The 16,333-nt window shown below is 37.5% G+C and overlaps 1 protein-coding gene across 1 annotated transcript in view; it reads right to left on the reverse strand.

The window, feature by feature from the left end:
* Positions 1 to 1,366: 1,366 nt before the first annotated feature.
* LRFN2 (leucine rich repeat and fibronectin type III domain containing 2) overlaps positions 1,367 to 16,333 on the reverse strand; it is a gene marked incomplete at both ends in the record, with an annotated part of 41,940 nt that continues 26,973 nt past the window's right edge. The window contains one exon of the mRNA XM_084285401.1: positions 1,367 to 2,285. Within this exon, the coding sequence (XP_084141527.1) occupies positions 1,367 to 2,285 (919 nt within the window). The remainder of the gene's footprint in view (positions 2,286 to 16,333) is intronic.

The raw sequence follows: 16,333 nt of genomic DNA on the forward strand, positions 1-16,333 counted from the left end.
CCTACCCTGTGACACCCAAATTTCACTCATTTTATGTGGCTAATTGGGAACATACCCAATCCACTGAAACACACAAAAACTTACATTTCATGTGATGCTACTGGTACAGTCAAGCTGTGTTGTGGTGACTGTACAGACAAAAGAGCTTTTGTCACAATAGGGTGAAAATTTGTGTTTTCTTTGTCAGTTGAGCAGAGAGTGACAGTATGACCTTTGCCAGAAGCAATTGTATTCATAATGTAGACTGTTCATGGGAGACACTTTGGTTTTCCCTTTCTTTTTCCTTTAATATGAAATCTTCATATCTATGTTTCCCATCTTTGATAGCAAAATCCCCACAAATATCAATAGCTGTTGCAATCTGCTTTTAGCACCGAGAAGCAGAGACTATGAAGAAGATGGAAGAAAGGATGATTTTTTAAAATATGTTAGCTCCTGGATTTCCACTTTTTTTTTTTTTTTTTTTTTTTTTTGATGGTATTGGAGGTGGTTTATAGAGTACTTCAGAAATTTGATCTTTGTACATATCTTCTTTTCATCTAGGGGATTTGATAAGAGTCTGACAGTCTGAAGACAAAAACAAAGATGCAGGGAAACACGCTTTCTTTCAGGGAAGAAAACAAAACAAAACTAAAAAAACTAAACCAACTCAAAAGCAGTAGCAAGGCAAAACAAAACAAAATAAATAAATTAAAAACAAAACAAAACAAAACAAACAAACAAAAAAAACGCTAACTCCCAACCAAAAGCCCACTCAACAAGTACTGATATTTTCCCATCTGTCATAGTTAACACTATGAGATTAAGATGAAGAATTTGCTCTGATCTGTCCCTGTGGAGGCCGTGCCTGCACTTGTGAGAAAATCACTTGCAGTAAAAAACAGATGTGTTCTAGCACCAGTCTTACATCCACAGAAGCTCCTTTCTGTGAATGAAAGAAAAGGAAAAGGTGCCCTTAAAAAAAAAAAAAAAAAAAAAAAAAGACCGCCCTCCAAAAAAAAAACACCTTTAAAATTAAATTTATGCTGTTGAACCCCTTTTCATCCTCCGTGTTTAATCTTGTTTGACAGTTCACCAAGAGTCTGAGAAACTTTTGGAAAGCAATGCTAAATATAACTAGTAAAATCCTTGAAACAATCACACATGGTTCAGTTGGGTCCAGACAAAAATGGTGCCATGCGTACCTATTCACATTTCAGGACCTTCTTTCTCCTTTAGCATCCCTAAATTTATTTATTTATTTTGCCTTTCTTATTGGCCAGTACAACTGAAAACATTTACTCCCCTCTCCTTCCAAATGCATGGCTCTGCATCAAACCACACTTTATAACACATGATGGGAGAAGATAGGGGGAGACACTGATATTTACACTGTGCTTTCCATTACCCACTCTGAACTCCCGTAAGTCCCTTTTGCCCCTGTTAGGTCATTGTCATCATACTGTAAAAGCATGCCATTCACTGAGAGGCTCCTCTTTGTCCAAATGTTTGTTATCTTTTTTGGGTAGGTGCAACACTGAGATGTTGCAAAGTCCCCCATGTCAAAAGAATGGCTACGTTTAGTTTTGCCCTCCAAAGGCAACATGAGGAGGCTGCGAAATTTGGACTCCGGCTGGCCCAGCAGTGGCTCTTTGTCTGAGTGACGAGCCACAGTGGAAGTTCTGGAGTCTGTCGTCTCCTCCTTTTTCTGACATTTCAGTTCCAGGGAGGCAAAAGCTCCCATTAGCCGGTCAATATTGTGTTTTGACCTGGAGGGGGGCCTCCATTTACTGGACAATGTGCCCTGTTCACTTTGGAGGCTATAGTTATCACAGTCACGGCTATTCAGAGAGCTGGAAGAAGAGGAGATGCTGCTCCGCACAGACTCACAGTTAAACTCCATAAGTTCATTTCTCACCACCACTTTGGGGTTGACTTGGGGCAGGACTCCATTCTGAACTGGTTGTGCTCCATTTGTCTGTGAGTAGACATTGCTGACGTTGGACATCTTCCCCTGGGAATTGTTGCAGACCTTGTAGCGTACCATGAGTATTACAATGAACACCAGCAGAGTCGCCACAATGATGCCTCCAATGACCAAAATCATGGTACCTCCCAGGAACTGGCTGTGCATCGACTGGCACTGAGGGTAGTCTTCTTTGGTGAAGAACTGGGCGCATCCCACAATATTGGTGGCAGTAAGGGTCGTGGCTGTGTCATCCCACATTGCCAGGACACAGAGGTCATAGCCTGTTCCAGAAACAAGGTTGTTTACGACAAAGGCTTTGTTTGTAGCAGGAATCATCCTTAAAAAAAAAAAAAAAAAAAAAAAAAAAAGGAGGGGGGGAGAGGAAGGGGAGAGAAGAGATAAGAGAGATAAAAGAAAAAAATGGGTTATTCTTGACACTGGAGGAAAAAGAAGAGAAGTCAGTTTGGATACTGGCAGAGAGGAGTCAGAGTCTTAAAGTTCAAACACGCATTCAAAGTTCCCAGTTCCTGTGGGTCCAACATCGTAGCACAAATGCCCACACTAATGCAGAAGTTTGAAGACCATCTCTCAAATGTGCAACAAGTGGAATAAGAAAAAACAAACCAAACTAGTCTGTTCTTTTTCTCTCCTCACATCTGCCTGACCTAATCTTAAATATATTAAAACCTGAACAAATAATTCAGGAAAAAAAAAAAAAGCCTACAAAGAGCAGTTCTTTTGGAGTGTGCAAATGACCGTTGCATTTGCTAAATGTGAACCTGGCAGTCATGATAGTGCTTTATGGGTGTCTGAACATTTACTGTGTAACACTGACAGGTTACTTACCTTGTGAATACAAGAAGCTACATTTAGTTCTCATATTTTCTGAGAATATGAGGCAGGCAGCCACTTCTTTTTCTTTCCAATTTCATACCCCTTCTTCCCCTCCCTTTTCCCTATCCTTCTACTCCCTACTGCGGAAAAAAAATGTCTCCTAGAAATGCAGCTCTCTGCTCTGCCAGAAAATTCTTCTTGAAATCGCTTTCCCTATTTCAGTGAAAAAGAAATATTGGCATTGGCAGTATGAGCTGTGGAAGTGTGAGTGTGGAAAGGTAGGGAGATATGGGAATGGAAAAAAGGTAATTAATTTAAAATAATAATAATAAAAAATCTATTCAAATCCAACCCCAGTTATGGTAAGTAAGTTTACTCCAACTTTGGTTATTTATGGATATTGTTATTTGCTGCCACAAAACTTAAGCAGTCATTTGATCTCATAAATTATTAGAGCATCACTGGCATTTAAAATTAGTTGTTGGGAATGAAAACGGTCTATACCCATTTCAAGTGGTAAAAACTGCAGCATAACTGCAGGTAGACAATGAAATACCTCAGATTCAGTGGTTGGTGGGAAGCCAAGAATAGAGTCAAAGAAGTACCCCATGCTTTTTTTCTCTTTACTTCCACATAATAACAGACTTGAGGGAGACAAAACAGCTGAGCTTAGAATCAGCCCTTTCTGATTTAGAGCTACAAATCTCTAGCACCAGTGACAAAGTTCACCACACAGCAAAGCTGGTGCGAGTGTAATTGGGACAGTAAGGCTAGGCCAGAGGAAAAAGGCACACTGTTTGTGGGTGTGCCAGGCTGTTTTCTAGCCCCAAACAGGCATCGCAGCTAGCACACATTACAGCACTCCAATGACCCTTCCGTGCAGTGTGAGGGAACAGACCTGCATAGAGGAGCAGCATAAGGGCTCTGCAAAGGTGGACATCTGATCATTTTTGCATTTATACACACCCGCGCTTACATATCCCTTCATTCGGGCCACAGGTGAGGATGTGGCCCCTTTTTAAAAATCAATCAAACAAACAAACAAAAAAATCTGTACGTAAATGTAATATCAGTGAGAGACACCTGGAATATAAATATAACTGGGTAAGTTTACTCAATATTATATTTGAAATCCTTGGTACATTTATCATCCTAATAGAGATGCTCTGTACAGACATAAATGAGCTGTTCAGAATGAGCTGAGAGGACATAAAGCAGCCCTCCTGGAAAACTCCATGTACAGTTGCTAAAATGGTTATTGATAGTCACAATGGTTGGTCTTGAGTTATTTCTAATTGTTCCCTTCTCCTGCGGCTCTGACAACAATACACCATTGGCTACAATAGTAGCTGGGGCAAAGCTTGCTCAGTGTTGAATTGTTTGGGGAATAGTTTTGTACTGTTTGTATCCACAGACCACAGTACTGATTGTTCCTGTTGACCATTACTGTATTTCTCCTTTCCGCCAGTTGTTACTGTAGTTCACTACAGTATTCTCAGGCCTGTGAATAAGTGGGCCAGTGGGCCAGCTGTTACAGCTATTTCTGTATACAGCTATATCTGACACATATTCTTACATTTTCCGGTTGATATACAAGCAGGGGCATGCTGACAGCCTTAAAGGAAGGCCCGGTGCTGATCAAAATACCATTACTTATTGTCAGTTCAGTCCTCCTCAGCCAGATGATTCCCTCAGCTCTCCCAGGTCCCAGAGATTGCAGGGGTATGTCACACATCCCACACTTCGCTCTGCTCCAGGGGGTGGGAAACTTTGTCTCAATTCTTACTATCTTACACAGGCTTCATCCTGCCATAGTCTCCATCCTGCCAAGGGAATGACATATGCACATACCAACGATGACACATGGAATAACAGGATCTTATCAATTTTCAAATGTACAATCTTCAGACTCAGGAACAGTTTCACTAATCACTTCATATGTCCTTCTATAACACCTAGTGTCCACTTTCCACCATCACCCTCAGCTGCATGCTTAAAAAATTCTGCAGTGTGTGAGCCCTTCAGAAATTGTTTCACTATGAAACCTCATTACAAACCAGTAGCATAGTTAACAGAAAGAATAGACAGCCCTGCAAAACAGAGTCTCAGTCTTGGATCATAACTCATGAAAAACAGAGCTATTGCACCATCTGCTAGAGTGGTTTCTTTTGCTTTACACTGATGAAACACAGAGAAATCTTTTTATTCTATCTGAGGAAATAGAAAACAAATGAGTTTACATAGCATATAGCTTTGCACGTCTTATACAAATAGAAGATATACAGTATTTCAGTTTAACACTCCATGCCAATTTATGTAGAATGAACACTGGTAACTTTAATCATTTACAACTTGTTTTCTTTGTATCTGTTTACACGTAAGCTTTCAAGGAAATGTAGTTACTTGGAACATTTCAAAGGCTGGCAGTCAGTGACAGTGGCACAAAATATGAGCCAGTCCATTTTTAAAAGTATGGCAGCGAGGCCAAAATCAGTCCTAAAGCTGAAACTTGTAATGAAAGCTCATCTTAGTCTTTCAAAGAAACTGAGTCATTTCTCAACTCAGTCAGTCCTGGGAGCTACAGCTGTGATAATATTGCTACTAATAATAGCTTTGTAAAAGAACACAGTTGCAATCCCAATTATGGAAAAAGCAATCAACTCCCCATATACATTTAAAGTGAAGAATTCTGGATGTTTCCATAAATAAACTTCAAATGTTCTTGTAAAATATTCAAATTAATGTTATTGTAGGAGAACAGCTGAGCATAAGAGTAAGCACCAAATTCAAGTCTACTAAGAGTTAAGTAATTAATCTGAGACTCAGTTTTCAAGCTTGTGGGGAAGATCTTGTTTTCATGAAGCTGCCAAATTGTAAGAGTATTTTGGTATGCTCTCCATGCCCTAACCCACCCTCCCCAAATGCACTGCCAGTCAGCTATGAAGGATGACAAGTCTTAACATTCCCCACACCTAAAATTGGTTCAGACACATTTTCACTCTGGGGTATTGATGACGCTTTTATTGTCCTCAGCACAGGCAGCTGCAAGATACCACTTCAATCTCTGCTTTGCTGTGTCACCTCGGTAGTCAGTCACTTCATGGCCACTGTGCACATTTAGCAACATTAAGCATGGGCAACTGTGCCCTGCCATTGGTACTCAATAGCCAGGAGATGCCACAGAAACAAAAGGGCTCTTTAAAACTGTGGCTAAGCAGAACTCCCTTAAAGCTTTGTTCAGTCAGTTCAGGAAAAGTAAGCACAGAAAGTTGGTTTAGTTAACCAGAATCTATTGGCCAGATCATTGGAGGACATAAAAAGCAGCTTTGCTTCTTGATGCAAGGAGCCTGATATTGCCCACCAGCTCTGCAGGGCTGTGTGGGTCTCTTGCAGAGCTGCTTCTTATTATGGAATGGGAGTAAAGATCTAAATTTGATATTAGTCTTTCTTTAGGGAAAAAAAGAGTAACAGTTGACTAACTGCAAGAGTAAATCAACTAGCAAAATTCCTGCTTAATTTTAAACTAATGCTAAGTTGTGATAAGTTTTAATGTGTGCAGTTTAAAGAGCCCAGGAATATTAAGGCCTGAGAAAGTGAAAGAGTAATTAAATATGTAAATGGTGTAAGTGTAGGGACATAGTTCCCAGAAGAGCATCTAAAATCAACAAGCTTTAGATAGAGAATCCACTTAACAAAAGACATTTAAAACCTAATTAGAACAACAAGAAATTTGAAAATATCTGCAAGTTTTTGTTTTCTCCTTACTGAAATTTCAAAGTCCAGACACATGAGATGGTAATTTCTGTACTTCTCCTTCAGTTTATTTCCTTTGTGGTAGGAGTAGCAGGAAAATCTCCACATTGGCACTAGAATTTCTTATTTGTCTCTTAAGATAATTTCTGAATCCTATCAGTGAAGATCAAAATACACTAAGGAAAACTGCTCTTATAAGGACAAGATTCTAAACCCTGCAAAAATCTTGCCTCTAAGCAATGAAATGAGCAAGGGGGTCTTACAACCTCTTTAAGAAACAAAAAAAATCTCTTGTCTCATCTTTTGGCACAATGACAACACTTATTGGAAGAGGAGGGGACCTGTGGCCAGGACTGGAGTGTGGCATGTGTGTGAAATATAGTAACAATATGCACATGCTTTTATGTGAGTTTATGTATGATGAAGAGCTAGGAAGATGAGCTGAAAGTTTTCAAGGCTTATTCAAACAACACATACCCTTCAACTCATGAAAATTTGTCTCATCTTCTGAAAGCATCAAGATGAGACCATGACACTATTTCTTTTCAAAAAAGAAAACAGTGTTAGCACCCTTCTTTAAAATAAGCCTTATTTTCTATGACCATTGCTAAGAAGTCCTTGTGATGTCCTTATAGACACAACATATGTAAAGCAAATTTGTAATTATTCCCTTCAGTGTGCAGAGATATTAAAAAAATCAAAAAATAAATGACTTAGAAATACAGGAGAAAAAGGGTTGCTGCAAACTTCACTCATAATCCCAGATGCAAGAGAGCACTGAAGCTTGTAGGCAGTGAACTGGGCTGAGAATTTAGGAGACCTGTATTTTATTCTCTGCTTTATCAGTTACACTGATATCAGGCTCTACTTTATCAGTACCATCCAGTTCCTGAGAAATCATTTTGCTGTACTGTAAGTCTCCTCATTTATAAAATGAGGGTAATGCAATCTGCTTTCAAAAGAGGCCTGTAGTGTATGGAAGGAAATTAGTAGATATTATGATTACACTGTAATACACAAATGGATTCTTTTCTTCTTCGTAGCACTGGGGATTAGCACTAAACTGCTGGTTAATACTGTGGTTATGCAAAACAGACAAATTAGAGAAAAAAATGGCTAATTGGCTAGGAAATTCCATTCCTTTTCTCCATCCTATGAGGGGTATGATACCATCTAGTTTTAGCCTAAAACTGCTTTAATCACAGAACTTGCAGGGAGCTGTCAAGGCAGGTCCTTCAAGGAGGCACTTGCAACTCCCAAGACTCAGTTTTACGCCAACCTGCTAGACTATGTTGCTTTTCTTGTAGTGCTTTCTTTTGTATTGTCCAGGGCTATGCATCATCTACACTGCAATATGATTCTTCCTTTTTAACTGAATGGAAGGCATATGAAATAAAAAGTCATGCCAGTTACTGACTTTCTATTATATGCCTGTATCTGTAAAAACAAACAAGGAAACACACAAGTGAAAACTAATTGCTTGGGCATGGATTTGCTTCCTGCATGATTCTACTTCTACCATTTCCATGCACTTATGATACAACTGTCCCAAGACAGATGGCTGACAAGGAATGGTTCTGCTGGTAAATTCTCTTTGCCTCTAGAATGTCCCCAGAAAGCTGTGTGTATAGAATATCCCTTGGAATATTTTAACTCCTGAACAATGCTGGAAAAATAATTCTAGCAATCATATCAAGACTTTGACAAAATAGATGAGGAGTCTGGGGTATATGGGAATGTTTCTGGGCAATCATTAATTTACCAACAGACCTGTAATGCATACACTAATATGAAGTAACTGCTAAACAGTAGTGTTAAACATTGTCACCATGTACTACATATTTGTATTGAAGAGGAGAAAAGGGAGAGGAAGAGAGGTGGCAAGCTGAAACAGCTAGGGTCCTATAAAATCATATCCCAGTTAGTTAGTAAGCTAACTTTCCTGTCTGCAAATGCCTTATTGTGAAAGAATCAATCTGTACCTTCCTATTCTTAAAGTTCCTCAAACACTGAACTGAATTTGCATGAGAATTGCAAAATACTGCCAATTAGTCTCACAACTGGAAATTGATCCAGAAAAGGTTGATGTTGAAATCTGACTAATTTTCATTTTTTAGTGAAAATCTCAAGCCAAAAACATTCATTTACTTCATCAACAGCTTCATCTGCTATTTTAAAATCTGCAAATCTGTTGTTTTTTTTTCCGTGTTTTTTTTTTTTTTTTTTTTCTGTTGTTCCAGCTTATCAGGTAATTCTTTTTTTTTTTTAAACAAAACAAACAAACAAACAAAAATGAAACAAAACAAACCAAACAAAAAAAACATTCCAGCTAGTCCTCTTTCAAAGCACTGTAGTCTCACCTTTCAGATGGAGTGTCCACTTTCACTGCCAGTGGGATTAAAGTAGGATGATAGAGAAAGGGAAGAGGGGAATAATCAGTGGTGACATACTTGAAAAAGAATGACTAAAGAATGTGGAAAAAGAGTTGGTAATCAGAATGGAATTCATTACCTGTAGCACAATGTCCTTTGAAGCCTAGTGGTTGTAGCTTAATGGTACACAAATCTTGCTCTTTAGCAGACAAGAGATAAGCAAGGAGGAGTTATTTCATTGTGGACAGATAAGGAAAGAAGGAAGAGAAAGGAAAAGTGAGAAATAATGCGAGAAGAAAAGATGAAGATCATGGTGACTCTGGCAGAGTTAGAGCACCAAAAACTGGCAGAAAGACAAACAGGTCCAAAACAGTCATTGGTGGGGCACTAACTGGCAAGGATGTAGGCATGTGGATGCCATCAAAATTATGGAAGTAGATCAGTTGACCACGGAATTGGTCTAAGATCAGAGAAACAGATCAATGTACAGTTGAGCGCTATCAAACAGAGATGAAGATCTTTCAGCAAAACCAAGACAATTAGAAAGATAGTGAAGTGAATCAGGGCAGTGGAAAGAGATCATATGGTGGACAGATATTGAGATGGCTGGAGAGAAGGCCAAAAAAAGATCAAAGGAAGACGAGAAGGATTTAAATCTCTGAAAAATTCATGCTTGTTTTTAAGTCTGGAAGCAAGAGCAAGAACTTAACAAATTTGGACTGCATAGTTCGCACTCTTGTGCTGCCAACTTTTGTGATTTTCTTGAAAGTTTTATGGTGTATGCCATTGTAATTTTTTTGCTGTGTTTTTTCCCACCTGAAAACCACTGCTTCTGGAGGCATGGAATGAAAAAACCTGAAATGCTATAAAAAAATAAGCAAGCCAATACTGAAGATTAATTTCTAACCCTTTAAAAGGAAAAATAAAAATAAAAATAAAAATAAAAATAAAAATAAAAATAAAAATAAAAATAAAAATAAAAATAAAAATAAAAATAAAAATAAAAATAAAAATAAAAATAAAAATAAGGCCTTGAGTATATATCTTCAGATCATCCTAAAACCTTAGAAATCAAGAAACAAAAGTAACAGGTATTTTACTGTGTGAAATCTGACAGTCATTTGGTACCTGATTCAAGTTTTGTCGAATCTAATAATCTGAGAAAGACAGAGGTCTACTGTGACCTGCATCTCACAAAAAAAATAAAAAAATAATAAAAAAAAATAGTTTCTGCTTACTTCTTGTGTCCTAGCGAAAAGATAGTTGTTAGTATTAGGGATATAATTGCTCTGTCAGTCATGTCAACATAAGAAAATGTCAGATAATTCCAGGAGGTAGCCAGACATATTCAGTAAACACTAACTCAACCCAGCATGAATAATTTCCCGCATTTTTTATTAGTTTTTTTTTTTTTTTTTAATGACATACAGTCATAATTTTGCCTTCAGATGGAACATTTATTATTAAACACAAATCCCTTCCTGCTTTAATGAATCTTGTCTCCTCATCACTCATGCATCCAGCCACCCTTCAGAGAATCTGTCTTGTCAATTGAAATACAAAGTACATATCTTTTCATTATTATTTCCTAATTTGCTTATGCTCTTTTCTGCCCATTTGGAAAAGTGGGGTGGTGGTGAAGAAGAGAAGACAGAGCCAAAAGGATTACATAAGTGTGACATGAGATGGTGAGCCAGGGAAATACTGATAATGAATATATCCTCTGTGCTACATGGGAAAAATAAAATAAAATAAAACAAAACAAAATAATAAAATAAAATAAAATAAAATAAAATAAAATAAAATAAAATAAAATAAAATAAAATAAAATAAAATAAAATAAAATAAAATAATCAAATCAACATTAAACTACCATCTCAGAAAATATAAATTTCTGGTGAGATATGATAGGTTACTGAAAGGTGTCCCTTGGGGATGCAATGAAGTAATTCAGGAGGCAACAGAATGAAACAGGCTTTTAGGGGAAATTACTGAACAAGGCTGAGGAGGGTACAAGGTATTCTGATCCCCTCCGCTAGCCATTGGTCCAGGAGGAAGTGTTTCTCTCCCTATCATTCTCAGCCAAATTCTTGGTTATAATAGTGATTATATCCACAAGCAGGCAGAATTCACAAGGCATTTCTGGCATTTGTCGTGGTTTAACCCGACCGGCAGCTAAACACCACGCAGCCGTTCGCTCACCCTCCCCCCTCCCTCTCTGGGACGGGGGAGAGAAATGGAAAGTGAAGCCCGTGAGTTGAGATAAAGACAGTTTAATAAGACAGGAAAAGAAAAAAAAAATAACAAAAATAATAATAACAATAATAATAATGATGATACAATGGGGATAATACGAAAGTAATAATAGTATGTACAAACAAGTGATGCACAATGCAATTGCTCACCACCCGCTGACCGATGCCCAGCCTAACCCCGAGCAGTCCGGCCCCCTCCCCCCGGCTAGCCACCCCTATATATTGTTTAGCATGACGTCAGATGGTATGGAATACCCCTTTGGCTAGTTTGGGTCACCTGTCCTGGGTCTGTCCCCTCCCAGCTCTTACTGCACCCCCCAGCCTGCCCGTTGGCAGGACAGAGCAAAGGCTGAGATGTCCTTGGCTTAGTATAAGCACTGCTCTGCAACAATTAAAGCATCGGGGTGTTATCAGCACTCTTCTCATTCTAAGCCAAAACACAGCATTCCACCAGCTACTAGGAAGAAAATTAATTCTGTGCTAACTGAAACCAGGACAATGAATAAAGTCCACAAAACCACCCATCATGGTCTAGAGCTTCCTCATGAGGGGAGCGTAGGGACAGATGCTGAGCTCTGCTCTCTGGAGACAGTGACAGGACCTGAGAGAACAGAGCTGGGACAGGGGAGGGTTAGGCTGGGTGTTATGTAAAGATTCTGCACCCAGAGGTTGTTGGGCACTGGGACAGGCTCCCCAGGGCACTGGTCACAGCACCAAGCCTGTCAGAGTTCAAGAAGTGTTTGGATGATGCTCACACACGTGTGGTTTAATATCTAGGTATTCCTGTGTGGAGCAAGGGGTTGGACTAAATGATCCTTGTGGGTTCCTTCCAACTCCAGATATTCTATGATTCTACAGAATGCCTTGAATCAATGAAGGTGTTCACTTTAGTTCTCCAGCTACATGTTACTGCACTAGGACAAACTTGTTATGCTTAATGTTCGTATAACAGAACAAAATGAGACTTTCAGACTTCCTGTTCTATGCTATCATTTCTTTCAAATGAATGTGACAGCAGCAGGCATTTAGTGTCCTTATCATTAACTTTTATCATTTAAGGGACTATAGGCATACCCCAGGAACACTTGACAGCACAAAAGATAAATCCCAGTCACACACATTATTCATCAGCACATAAAGCACCTTTCACCTCAATATATCTGGGACAGTAATTGCCCCAGAAAAAAAAATAAAAAAAATTCTCACATTAACTCAAATCCAACCAAAACATATTTAAGCTCATTAGCAGAGTAATTGAAAGCCCACACAATATTTCTGTTAGTAAATGTGAAGCTGAAGTATTTATGGAAAAAATGCATAGACACACTCATAAATTCACTCTGTATCATGTTAATGCTGAGCTAGTGAGTACTATAATTCACAGCAATGTTTCAAAAAGCTAGTCTGTAAATTTGAGATTAATCAAAAAAAAATCTAAAGTCACTATGGTGTTCTACTGACAGTCACAACAACACATTATAGCTACCACATTTCTAGGGTTGGGAAGAGGTAAAAGTTATCCATGGAAGGTGTGCTCAAATCTTTGAGTAGGCTGTGGGACCTGGAACACTCTTCCAGATTTGTAAAGACAAATGTCCCCTCCACTTGGCTGAGGTGTCATGTTTATTCTCTCTGACTCAGTTTTGAACTTGTTTATAGAGAATTGGACACTTACAACAGAAAAGGTCATCCTACCATACCAGCAAAGGATCCCAGAAGAGAAACAACATTATAAATAATGAATACCTTTAGAAGCTCAGAGGAAAGTTATTTGCAAAAGGGATTCTGCTATTTTCTTGGCAGCACACAGCTGTGCGATTCAGTCACATGCTACCCTTTCTTGTGAGTTACAAGTGGAGCTTTTCACTTATTTACAGGCAGTGAAATCTGTGCAAATGATAATAATTTGGTTGACAGCTGCCCATCCCCTTTTTCTTTAAGATTTCGTGTGAGCTGAGGTGAAGAGGAGGAGAAGGATTTTCAGTGACTTCTTTCATGCTTACTATGCAAAGCACTTATGCTAGGCTGCAACTCATACATCCTGCTGAAACACTGTGTCCTACAGCACAGAAGAATTTTATTTCTGGAGGGTTGTGCTGGAATGACAAAAACACCAGACATTGCTCAAAGAAAATCAAAAAATTGCTCTTGCGTGTTTTGTAATTGCCTGGTCAAAGCAAATTGCAGCATGCTATTTCAGGCTGTTGTGTCACAAAATCTTTGTGCCCTAGTCAGAGAAGAGAATTAGAGATCTCAGTACCCATAGAATAAGGGTACAAACTGATATATCACTTTATATAAAGAAGTGTTTCAACATATGTTTAAGACACAGTTTACATGCTATTAAAAAGTTTAATCACATATCATTTAAGAGTTCCCCCCAAATTCCTTTGGGACCTGCTAATGTTTCAGTGACCGCACTTGCGGTTAAATTCAAGAATGGAATGGTCATCTCCCAGAATCTTGAGCATCCCTTTAATTAGAAAGTTGAAAAAGTGTGTTTAATTGCCAGTTGAGAGAATGTGAAAATTACATTTGCTAATTCTCCAAAAACAAGCCAAATAAATATCAGCTCACCAAGATACAGTCAGAGTTTACATATATGCAGAGAGAAACATTGGCACAATATAGAAACATGAAAAGGGGATTATTTGAAGAGATTTTAATAATCACAGGCTGCTTTAAAAGCAAGCAGAGATTGTGGTAAAACTGAAAGACTGCAGATCCAACCATCTAGCGTCTCAGCAGACAACAGAAATATCTTTTGCAATATAAAATGGATACAGCAGAATTGCTTGCTTCTTGTAAATTAATAAAATAATAATAATAATAATAATAATAATTGGAAAAGAAAAAAAAAGGAAAGTTTGAACGATGATGTTTTTATGACAACCATCAAGATTTTAGTTTCTGAGTCAGAAGAGGGAGAAAATCTTTTGTGACAAAAATCTCTATGAAACTTGCACAACAACACACAAGGTAAAATGAACCAAGATGATTCAGAGTGACTTTTGCAATAACATTAGTGAAAATATATGATTTTTTCAATTGTAAAATGAGAATGTGGAGTACAAAAGTCACTGATGGTCAAAAGCATTGTCTCCTATGTAAAAAATAATGTAAAATAGAATAAAATAGAATAAAATAGAATAAAATAAAATAAAATAGAATAAAATAGAATAAAATAAAATAAAATAAAATAAAATAAAATAATAAAATAAAATAAAATAAAATAAAATAAAATAAAATAAAATAAAATAAAATGCATAACTATATAATGAAAACATTCCTGAAGTGAAGGTTTGACATTGTGCCACTTCCTAGGTATTACATGTAAAGTAAATGAAAAGGAAGGCTAGAAGGACAAGATAAGCTACAGAAGCTTGAGGACATTAAATTTAGGAATTGTCTGCAAAAGACAAGAACACAGTTACATCCTTTGAGTTTGTGATGCCAAAATTAGATAAAAGCATTTCTCTGCAACAAGATACATCCTGCTTCTTTCAAAACTGAGACTGGACCAAAACCATACTGTGTGAAGAGTGACAAACACATTTCTGAAATGGGAAGTAAAATCCATCCATTCAGAAAGCAAGTTCTCATTTATAATGACCCATGGAGGTTGAAAAGCAGAAGTCAATGACAGATTCCAATAGTAGCATGATATTCTGGCCTAGAAATAATTTCTTCACTTAGGGGTCTTAAGTAAGTGTCACAGTAAATGAACAAAGTGTACTGAAAAGCAGTCTACTGACATTGCTTACATGTTACAAATGAGACACAAAAATGAAGGAAGAAGACGGGTCATCTGATAGGCCAGTGGTAGGATCCAAAACCAAATGTAGGCAGTCCAGAGCTATGGGTTGTACATCTCAATTGTGAATCCATTGCAAAGAAGTAAGCATAAGCAGTGGTTATTGGATTTTTTTCTCCCAGGTACTAGTCATAAACTTCTGCAAATAGATATTTGACCCTCCTGATGTTGTTTCCCACTCACAGAAAGTATACAGAGGATTTGGAATTACTTGAAAAATAATTCAATACTACTTTTAAGCAAGGTAGTTTATTAAAAGAGAACGTTACAAACAAAAGACTGCTCAAATTTGGTGTCTTCATTTTATTTCAGAGAACCAAAACTGATCTGTTTATGTTTGATGGTGTAATGTAAAGAAGAGACTAGAACTTCATTTCATGATTCAGCTTCTCCAACTACCCAAAGTTTTACAGGGGTCCTGAGATTTAATGATATACAGATTTAAGTGGTGCAGTTTTGCTCAATATGGTTTTAGGACCAACTGAACCCAGACAACAAGCTGTTGATCAGCAAGTTAATAAGCCTTTGCATGAAAACCAACTAGAACAAATGCTAAGTATACCATTATTCTATTTATGTAGCTACATCCAGATCTGAAATTATTATCTCTTGTTTCCAGTGACTGATTATCATATCAGTCATCATATCTGAAGGTTTTTGCAGTCACAAATATTTAATTGTCCACCAACAAAATGAAAGTCAAAGAAGTTTCCACACATTACAGGCATCCTTTTGAATCATTACACATTGCAGATAACAAAAAACAACTTTTGAATAATTTCACTGAAAAAAAAAAATAAATAAATACTGTGAAATCAAACGTGTAAGAGCTCCCTGTATTGTTGAAATTGAAATAAAATAATGGTTTTTTTTTTTTTTGCCTTTTGCTTTTGTTTTTAATCTTTGCTTGAAAAACTTTCAAAGCAGAGAGTAATGAAGGGACTGGCATATTTCACTGCTCTGCAGAGTTTCAAGTGTAAAGCCTGCAAAAAGCTCTCTTCACTCTGTAAAATCTTCTCTGAGCGCTTCTGCTGTAAAACTCTGTAATACTCCTGCTGTAACTCCAGATAGAATAAGTAAGTAGGATGTGTAAAAATGACCCTGAGAGCTAAAAAAGGAGAGCATTAAATGAAATGCAAATCATATACATAATGATAGTAAACCCATAATTTTTGCCCACTTGGAGAATGCAGAATCATTTATCACCTCCACTATCAAATATAGGAACACTGTCCTCATCCTGTCAAAATGAGCAGTGGTAAAAATTTGCCAAATTTTCTTAGGAGTAAAAAAGATGGATTGAACCTTGATTCAAAACATTAAGGAACATTAAAATCTCAGTGCGACCTCTCAAAAA

The sequence above is a fragment of the Netta rufina genome (assembly GCF_964035555.1).
Source record: "Netta rufina genome assembly, chromosome: 3".
Classification (NCBI taxonomy): Eukaryota; Metazoa; Chordata; class Aves; order Anseriformes; family Anatidae; genus Netta; species Netta rufina.